The sequence below is a fragment of the Myripristis murdjan genome, chromosome 2 (genome assembly GCF_902150065.1).
Source record: "Myripristis murdjan chromosome 2, fMyrMur1.1, whole genome shotgun sequence".
Classification (NCBI taxonomy): Eukaryota; Metazoa; Chordata; class Actinopteri; order Holocentriformes; family Holocentridae; genus Myripristis; species Myripristis murdjan.
This window is the reverse complement of record NC_043981.1, coordinates 19,385,997-19,396,007: the sequence shown is the minus strand read 5'-3', so window position 1 is coordinate 19,396,007 and position 10,011 is coordinate 19,385,997. Positions and strand designations below refer to the sequence as shown.

The 10,011-nt window shown below is 43.3% G+C and overlaps 1 protein-coding gene and 1 long non-coding RNA gene across 3 annotated transcripts; both read left to right on the top strand.

Moving 5' to 3' along the window:
• Positions 1 to 1,211: 1,211 nt before the first annotated feature.
• On the top strand, positions 1,212 to 7,418 carry LOC115371133 (uncharacterized). Of its 2 annotated transcripts, none has more exons than XR_003929331.1 (3): positions 1,212 to 1,229; positions 1,518 to 1,596; positions 7,197 to 7,418. It is a non-coding gene; the product is annotated as an uncharacterized LOC115371133 (long non-coding RNA). The 2 variants fall into 2 exon arrangements; XR_003929332.1 differs by having other exon boundaries at positions 1,216 to 1,229; positions 7,194 to 7,418.
• arl4ca (ADP-ribosylation factor-like 4Ca) lies at positions 2,070 to 3,550 on the top strand. Its single transcript, XM_030068068.1, has one exon. The coding sequence runs from the start codon at positions 2,471 to 2,473 to the stop codon at positions 3,062 to 3,064; it is 594 nt and encodes a 197-aa protein (XP_029923928.1). The 5' UTR covers positions 2,070 to 2,470; the 3' UTR covers positions 3,065 to 3,550.
• Positions 7,419 to 10,011: the final 2,593 nt, after the last annotated feature.

The following is a 10,011-nucleotide window of genomic DNA, read 5'->3' as shown; positions in this document are numbered from 1 at the left end:
CTGCAGACAGCTGCTGTCACTGAGTGTTGAGGAGAAAAGGCTGAGCTGGTGGCGCGGACAGGAAGTGTGTTAGAGAGAAAATCCACCAGAAGTCACAGAGCGGGTTGATCAAACTACAAAATAAAATAAACTTAGAATAAGTAGATAAGTAAGTTAATAAATAATTAAGTTCATTGTAAAATAATAAAATACAGTAAAAATGAAATAATAAAATGAAATGTAAACTTCAAAATTAAATAAATGAATACGTACGTTTATTCCAGTATAAAACAATAAAATGAAATATGGAAAGCAAATAAATTCATTTAAATATAAAATAATAAATACAGTAAATAAATAATAAAATTAAATATGAATTTAAAAATAAAATTATAAAATACAGTACAAATTAAATAGTGAAATATAAATTTAAAAAATAAAATATAATTTATAAATTTAAAAACTTGTAAGTATTATTATTCATTTGCACCTCAGACACTTCAAGTCTCTGTGTGATGTTACAGAAACTCTCTGATCTGATCATTTCAGAGCTCCACAGGTCATTTGATAATAATATAGACTCGCTTTCAATCCAAAATAAGAGGCAGGAGGTGGACATGAGAAGGTTTATCAGAGACAAAGCAGCAGCTCGGTGGGTTTTAGTTTTGTCCCTCCTGACGTGGAGCTGCTGTCACATCCGGCTGCTCAGCTGTTCGCTCGCTGGATCTCCATCAGCAGAAGGAAGCGGGACGGTCCTTCCATTTCCTTTCTCATTTCTATAAACTGATATTATCTGTATCTTTTTTTTCAGGAATGGTATTTGTCTGTTTTCTGCAGATAGCCTACATGTAAAACATGTTTACATCCTTGAGAGTAAAGTTAATCAAATTTATTATCACTTGTGGGACATTAAAGGTCACATAAGTTTGTTCAACTGACAGAGAAACACCAGTGTAACTCTATTTGCACTAAACCTCATCAATAAACACAAATAAATGAATGAATCAATGAATTAATAAAGCAGGATTCAGACATTTCTGTCCCCCGTCAGTGAGACAAGAAGGTGCTGTCCCGGGACCCCGCGGCGGGTCAGGACCCACAGGTTGAAAACCCTTGAGGCAGAAAACTGTGTTGACATCTTGGAGCCACCAGGGGTCGCTGTTTCCCTGCAGGCCGGGCCGCTGCAGAGTAAACCGTCAAGCTGCAGAGCAGGAGGGAACTTCCGGTCAACAGACGGAGCAAACAGCCAGGTGAGCTGCTTTTATTTTTATTATGAATATTAATTTAATTTCTCACCGATGCTGTTTGGTGTTTGAGTGACTTTTTGAATAAAATATAAAATAAAGAAGCACCACGCGAGCTGCAGGAGCTGTCATGTCACTAAACTATAAAAAAAAAAAAAAAGTACGCTTTTTTATTTTAATGAATTTCACAACAATTTATTTGAATGTACACTGTCAGGCACGTTGTTGTGCATTTGGACTTTTATGGATTTTATGTTGCTATATCTTTTTTTGTTTCCACTCTGCGCTGCTTAGGGTCTGCTGGACTTTTCGAGCTGGTGAAAAATCTCAAGTATTAAGAGGAAACAACATCTCCAGTCAAGATGCTACAAAAGTAAGTAAAAATCCTTTATTGAAGACGGTAAGGTTAAAAAAAACTAAATAAAGCACGGCAGTGGTTGAGCAGAGGCCACTGTGATCCAGCCAAACACAGATTATTTCTAAATCTGACAGATATTTATTGTTGTAAACTGAAAGCTGAAATATGCGCCTTTTTATTGTAAACTAATGAAGGTGATCAGTTTGTGTTTCGTGCACAAAGCGTGAAGACAGCTTCTCAGTGATGTCGGGGGAGTTCCTGTGTCTTGGAGATTGGGACGGTCAGGCTGATCAACATGAACTGCCTAAAAAAAGAAAAGAAAAGAGTTTGGAGCTTTAATGACAGTCTGCAGCTTACGGGCTTTTATTTTGAAGGCGGTATCCCTGATGCAGACGTGTTTCCGCATCTTGACGCAGCTTCACACGGCTCCTTTAAACGGGCTGCTCCACGCGCCTCGCAGCAGCAGTGTGTGTGTCGTGTGTGTGTGTTGTTGCGCTCGGACACAGAGACATGCGGGCACATGTGACATGTGGCGACGCGTAATTTGCGCATTTGGAGACAGATGCGCACGGCCAACGCGCTGCACGGATTTTTCTTTTTCCATATTATCTCATGCTGTTTTTTAATCTCTGAAATATTTTCCCACGCCTGATGTCGCTGGAGTGAGTCCAGGGATGCTGCGGCTTGTCTGGCTGCCGGAGTGCCGCCGCGCAAACAGGGGCTGCGCCCTCCAGAGCTGCTGAGCGGCGGGCTGAGGAGGCTCGGATCAGGCCGTTTCTGCGCCTTTTGCGCCTTGCAGCAGGTGACAGCCCGCCATGGGTCCCTGCTCCTAGGATATTTCCACATCTGCTGCGTTGACGGGGGACCGCGCTCCATCCAGGGCTGCGACATGGGGAACAGCTTCTCCAATCTGGCCGCCTTCCAGTCCCTGCACATCGTCATGCTGGGCTTGGACTCTGCGGGCAAAACCACCGTGCTGTACCGGCTGAAATTCAACGAGTTCGTCAACACGGTGCCCACCATCGGCTTCAACACGGAGAGGATCCGGCTGGGCGGCGGCGGCGGCGGAGGGGCCTCCAGGGGCATCAGCTGTCACTTCTGGGACGTCGGCGGGCAGGAGAAGCTGCGGCCCCTCTGGAAGCCCTACAGCCGCTGCACCGACGGCATCGTGTACGTGGTGGACTCGGTGGACGCGGAGAGGCTGGAGGAGGCCAGGACGGAGCTGCACAAGATCACCAGGTTCTCGGAGAACCAGGGGACGCCGCTGCTGGTCATCGCCAACAAGCAGGACCTGCCCCGGGCGCTGGATGTCGGGGAGATCGAGAGGCAGCTGGCCCTGGCCGAGCTCAGCCCCTCCACCCCGTACCACGTCCAGCCGGCCTGCGCCATCATCGGAGAAGGTCTGGATGAAGGCATGGACAAACTGTACGAGATGATCGTGAAGAGGAGGAAGTCGCTGAAGCAGAGGAAGAAGAGGCAGTGATGTTCGGGCTGGCCTTAATAATCCCGTGATGAGGAATATTAAAGGGGAACTGTAGGGATTTTCTAGAGATTAAACAAATAGACTGTTATAAAGTACAATAAGGTCACTGTAAACTATTTTGAGTGCCACGCACAAGAGGCTCCTATGAAATATCATAAGAATATTATAGGAGTATTGTAGTGATGCCATAGGACATAAAAAAATATCATAAAGTTTGAGTGGGTTTGATCACCACAGACACACTTCCTATAGGATTATTATCATAGTGGGACTTTTGTGTTATAAATACCATAAATTACATTAAGGTCACTAAATAGGAGAATTACAGTCAGAGGTGTGGTGGAGGGTGAATCCACCCAAACTCACCTCCAAATGTACTCACCTTTTTATCTGCAGGTTACAGTTAAGCCACCATATTTGGCTGATAGAAATATTTATGAACAAAATGCATATTGTAAATGATGATTGGAGTGGTGGAATTTACATTGCAACATGAAGGAAAAGGCTTTTTTTTTTTTTTTTTTTTTTGGCAAAATTATTGATGGTATTTGCTCATTCTAGTGGAGGTTTGTGTCTCCACATCACTGAGTGTAATGAAACCAGGGCTTGTAAAAAAACAGCGTGGAGTCAAGCGAGGCCGTGCCCTCAGTGCTGGGGCCGCACACACCCCGTCAGTCCCGGCAGGAGCGCTGTGCCGGTTTCTCCGCTTCAGGACTCAGGCACAGATGTGACGCTGCGTGCACGTCACTCAGCAGTGGGGCTGTGACGATAATTACCGACTCATTACCGTCATCACCGCATTTGTTTTATGGGCCAAAAGTCACTTTGACATGTGTGAAAATTTCATATCACTGCTGTCCAACCAAAACCTTGTATCACCCTGATATCAGCTGTTCACTAATGAAGAAAACAGTTTATATAATTATCATAACCTCGAGGTTTGAAGAGCTTTCTGAACATAAAGGAGCATGTAAATACTCAAATGAAGCTAAAACATGGAAAACACCAAAACTGGAGATACAAGGTTTCCCCCCAACAGCGACGACAGTAAACCAACATGTCCTCCAGTCCACACGACCTCATCAGTCGCTCCAGCTAACAGGACTAACAGGAGCGTTTCCCAGCAACACGTACGACCCTCAGGAGCAATCTAATACAAGATAGCTAGTGAGTAGGGATGGGCGATACCACACTTTTAGGATTTGATACAATACTGATAGGCTACTTTTTCTTGCGTTTTCATCGATACCGATACTGATAATTTCTTATTGGCAATTTTTTTCATTCAAAATATTATTACATTTAAGACAAATTACATGACAAATACAGACCATTTATACCATATCTATTATGGCCAATACATAATAAAACTAAAATTAAAATAAATAACATAAATATGAATGAAATAAATTAAATATGAACAAAAATTTGCACATTTTCACCGTTATTGTTGTTTTCTTACACTTTTCTTGTTAAAAAATGAAAAAAAGACCGATCTGCCATTATTTTCTGTGTTCCTCCGGCTCCCGCATTCGAGCCACTCCTGCTGGCTGTGCTGTCGGGACGTCCCGTGACACGGGCCGGCTCAATACACCGCACAGGGGTGTCTCAGCACATAAGTGAAGGAAGCTATCTAAAACAGCTGAAAGTTGTGCATGCACTCCCAATTCTCATTTGTTAGTATCGATATTTGTTTAAGGAAATTGATGCCAAATGAGTAGCATGTGAGTATCGATATATCGATACCACAGAATCGATACGCCCATCCCTACTAGTGAGCCAATTGTTTGCTAATGAATGTTAGCCTGCCAGCTAGCTCCTAGCTCGCTAGCCACTAAAAATACTTAGTTACAGCTGGGAAATGGTCAGGGTTAGGTTTACAAAATGTTAGCTAACATTGGCTACCTACAAACGAACACTGCTCCAGCTGGGATTTGAACTCGGCTGCCTGAAAGTCGTGTTGACTGACCCGTCCATCAGACTTTGTTGCTCCCTCAGTGTGACACCACAGTGTCACTGTTTACACGACCACTAGGGGGCGTTTAACTTTGAAGTGTAACTATAGGTCCTAATTAGCTGCTGCACAAACACTACACGGGGCTGTGTTCTGGAGGACAGTCCCAAATAAACTTGTTAATGGTTGAAATTTGAGGTCGTAGCGACGGGACGAGGACCAGCATGTCCAGACAGACTGTCTGCTAAGAGGAACGTTCTCCTACAACTAATCTGCATCCTCAGGTACACTGCGAGGGGAACGGATTTACAGCTGTAACATTTAACGGGAACTTTTGTAATCCCTTAGTTTCAAGGTCGAGCTCGGACAGAGGTGGAGGTTCAGGTCCTGCAGGAAGCCACAGTGCTCAATCAATACATTTCCATATAAATGTAAAGAAGAAATATAAATATAAAGAAGAAATGCAGTTTAGTTGTATGGGAACATAATTTTCATGAGTCAGTGTTGCCCAGGCGGACCTTGGTTTAAAGGTTCAGATGTCAGGGACAGGGGCCAGTTGGCTCCCCATTCAAAGTGAATGGGGGGGTTGCGGTTAACAGCAGATGGTGATATGTTTGTTTGTTTTTCACCGTGGAAAGAAAAATCTTTTTCGTCGCAGCCCCACTGAGCAGCTGCCAGGCTGGGTGTCGGTAGCAGAGCTTCCCCCGTGCAGCAGTCTGGGCAGATGGAGGCTGACTGACTGAGAGTTCAGACCGAATGCAAAGCGAGTTTCTCATGAGTTTCACTGACAAACAGGCAATGCAAAGACGCAAACAGACGCAAATCCTGGCCGGATGACGCAAGTTGTTCGGCAGCATTCGCGATGTGAAAACTCGTTTGACATTTGGTCTGAACACGCAGGAACAGCGTCTGGCAGCCGTGTTGGAGCTCCTCAGTTCCTCTGCAGCAGGGTTTCTGAAGCTAACAAAGATTATTTATGTTTTAGACTGTGTGTGTGTGTGTGTGTGTGCGTGCAGCCTTGTTGGTTTGAGATTAGCAATGCAACGACAAAAACCTCTGTAGTCCTGCTGAATACATGTAGCGCCGCTCCAATCAAAGCGGCTTGAGTTTCTGCCCTCTTCACGCAGGACGTCCCATTTCTGAGTCTGTCTGTCGCTTTTCTGCTCTGTAAAAAAAAAAAAAAAAAAAAAAGGTCAGAATCAGCCAAGATAAATAGGTGTGAGTGCATCCCTGAATGTGTCCACCGGGTGGCAGTAACGGGACAGGAGGAAGAGGAACAAAGTGTCTTCCAGTCGGGGAGATCTGACAGGCTGGAACCTGTTCAGCTGCTAGCGTGTTTCACACTCCCATCCCACGCCATCCACAGCACCCGCGGGGCTCCGGCGTGGGTGGTTCCCGTGGAGAACCGAACCCTCAGACCCCAGCAGTATTGGCGCCATGCCCCGCCCACTAACCACATGACTGACAGCTTGCAGAATAGCTCATCAGAATCATGAAGCGCTGCGGTCAGCATTTCGTCTCCACTTTGGTCTTAATGGACTGGACTGTTGAATGTCTCTTTGTTGAGTTGGACTGTCCTCCGCCGCGTTCACCTCAGATTGGAAATGTTCACGCATCCTGTAGTCATTTATTTATTTGAATTTAAAATCAAGTCCATGCAGGGCGATGTGTTCCCACCTCCAGGGGGCGTTGTACAGGCTAAACAGAGTCAAATGAACAGCGGTCAATGGGACTTTTTCAGAAAATCAGCTCTCGAAATGCTAATATTTTTTTCCTGTGTGTTGGTGAAAACAAGCAGCCGCTGCTTCAGAAGGTCCACATTTCTCTGAGCTCAGAGGAAGGAAATGTGGGACCATTTGGGAAGCAAAAAAAAACAAAAAAACAACAATTTTATTAGCCTCAATGCTCGTGGAAATCTGCTGAAACTGACATCATTTTAAAGCCATAACTCTGTCTGCATTGTAGATATTGGAACAATGACAGAAACATTCCAGTTACTGATCAATATCTGGAATCAAATGGACTGATCAGTTTAGAGCATTCAGCCCCACTGACCGCCACATATTCTACTCTGTTTAGCTCAGTGCTGCCCCCGCTGGACACAACACTGACCTGCATCCTGTTTCTCTGCTTTGGCTAAACAAACTGCAACAGACGTCTTTTGCTTTTCTCCAGCAGAGTTCATCATATTTGAGAAGAACTGAGGTGATAATCTGGATTTTTAGTATCCTGCAGTGCCAATGTCGGTGTGTTACCTGCAGTCACCACCAGGGTGCAGACGTGAGTCGGCAGCTCGTTCAGTCCGACGTGACGTGAACGCAGCGCTCGTCTCCTCCAGCGATCAGCTGAGCATGACAGCCACCGACCCAGACGGTGTAAATACAGCCAAAACACAGCCAAACCAAACCATGTCCGAAATGCCAAAATTAAAAAAAAAAAAAAAAGAAACAAAAGTATTTTTGGGATTAAACTCTTTGTAAGTGATCTTGTGTGCTCTGGCTCTTATTTTATGTCTCTGAAATGAGTTTATACATTTATCCTCTGTTCATCATGCTCTCTTAAATGTCACCAGTTTTATCAGCGCAGTCATTTTTCATAACTATGACCTCTACACTCCAAACCACGGCACCGCTCCAGATTAATCTCCAAATTAAAGCAAAAATGTATTCAAGCTGCTAAACTTTTTTTTTTTTTTTTTTTTCCAAAATGTGAACTATGAATTTCCACCACTGATCTCTAAAAAGCAAAAAAGTGGGCATTTAAGTGAGATGTATTATAAAATAATATTATTAATTCTCATAGAAATATGAATAATTATAATTTCTCTGATATTGGTTGTCAGTGTCAGGCAGAAATAGCAAAAGTTGATTAAAATTGCATTAAACATTAAAAATTAAAATTAGATCTATTTTAAAGATTTTTTAGATTTTTAGATATTTTATGATAACTATAACTAACTATGATCGCAAAAAAATGAATAAAAATAAAATAAAAATAAAACTTTTGCTTTTTTTAAGACTTCAAGTCTTTATGCTAAGCTAACAGGAAATGCTACCAACAGGAACTGAACCAGTGGACGTCCAGAGGTGAAGATGGTGTCCAACATCTGGGCTGTGTCCGAAATCACTCACTCACTCACTCACTACTCCCTACTCACTATATAGGGAATTCAATGTAGTGGACTATATAGTGAACTCAATAGCGGACCGTTTCGGACACTACTTCGCCCGTTGTTCGGCGCCGTTCCGCAATGCATGATGGGATATATTGCCTGGTTAGTGACCATTGGATGTCCACTACATTTTGCGGTGGATTGTGGGATACATCTAGTGGACTATATAGTGAACATTAATAATCACTAGACATTCGGACACCCCTACAAAATGGCGTAATCACTATATAGTGCACTATATAGTGGTTAGGGAGTGATTTCGGACACAGCCCTGGTCTGGGGAAGTCAGGAAAAGGGGTATTTCACCCAAAACGTTGCAGTATTCCTTTAGATTCCAGTCAGGGTGGCGTTTCCAGCTCGGTGTGCTTCCTCCTCCCAGCACGGCCACGTCCTGCGTCAGAGCAGCAGTTTGATTTGCATGTTGGGGGTTTTTAACCGCAGCTCATAATCATTTTAATGACACACTCGGAGCCCGGCCCTCGTGCAAGAGCGCGTGGGAAAGAGAGGAAGGAGGTCAACACATCGTTTAATCTCATCGCAGTTTCAGAGTCTTGAACTCAGGAGAAAGTTTGTCTGTTTTCAATCAAAGTGAAACTCTGACAGCGTTACACACACATGCATGGGCGTGTGTTTCTGCTAGGACTAGGTGTGAGTGTGTGAAGCTTGTGTGTGTGTGTGTGTGTGTGTGTGTGTGTGTGTGTGTGTGTGTGTGTGGTTAGGGGAGTTGCCACATGTAAACAAGTAAACGGGTGTTTAGGACAGAAAGCCCTTCCAACCCACCATTTGTTCTAAATGTTGCCTGTTTTGTCACACCCGAATGAAAAAGCCTGCAACAGAAGAACTGTGAGGCCGAAACGCACGGACGAGGGCTCGTTTGAGAGGCGACGTCATCGAGTTTCTGAAAATATCTTCCTTTATTATGAGGCTGAAACACAACCTGAACTACAGCAGCTCAAACATGAGAGTGAATTTTTTGTTCAACTTCAGTAATCTCATTTGAGCAGCAATAACGAGGCCGTGCTCGACGCTAGAAATATGAAATTCACCACATGCCTTTTGCATTATGTCAGCTGTGTGTGTGTAAGATTTTAGACCTGTGGGACAAACTGAAGGGGAGCTGGTGAGCTTTTAGTTTGTGGAGTCACTGATGTCCCCTCACCCTCACCCTGAGCCTTCAGCTAACCAGAGCTGGTCAGGTGAACAGGAAAACAATGTGTGTGTGTGTGTGTGTGTGTGTGTGTGTGTGTGTGTGTGTGTGTGGTTGCATGAGCTTGCAATGTGATTATGTCAGTGTGTGTGTGTGTGTGTGTGTGTGTGTGTGTGTGTGTGTGTGGCTGGGTGTGCATGGCTGCAAATGACAGGTTTTGCATGTCAGCGTGTCAGTCAGCTGAAGTTTTTTTAAATTCTTTTTTTTTCCATTTTTTTTTTCTTTTTTTCATTCAAACACGGCAGCCATGTTTGATTTTGGTCGTATTTAGAGAGGGAAACGCTGATGCAAACTTTATGTAACCGCTGAAGTTTACACCAGAATTATCCCTCGACATCATGGAGGAGAGGTGAGCCGCAGAAATACCTCACCCGGGTAAAAAATCATATTTTCTTTCTTTCTTTTTTTTACCTGTTGTGTTTGGTGTTTAAACAGCCCCACATTTTATTTTAATTATTTTATTTTTTAAATGATTTTATTTCATTTTAATTATTTTATTGTATTTTATTTTATTTTAATTTAATTATTTTATTTTAATTATTTCATTTTATTTCATTTTATTTTAATTATTTAATTTTATTATTTCTTTTCTTGTCTTTTTCCATGTAATCCTG

Coding starts and splice junctions, on each gene's coding strand:
- arl4ca (XM_030068068.1), top strand. CDS start 2,471: ATGGGGAACAGCTTCTCCAATCTGGCCGCCTTCCAGTCCCTGCACATC.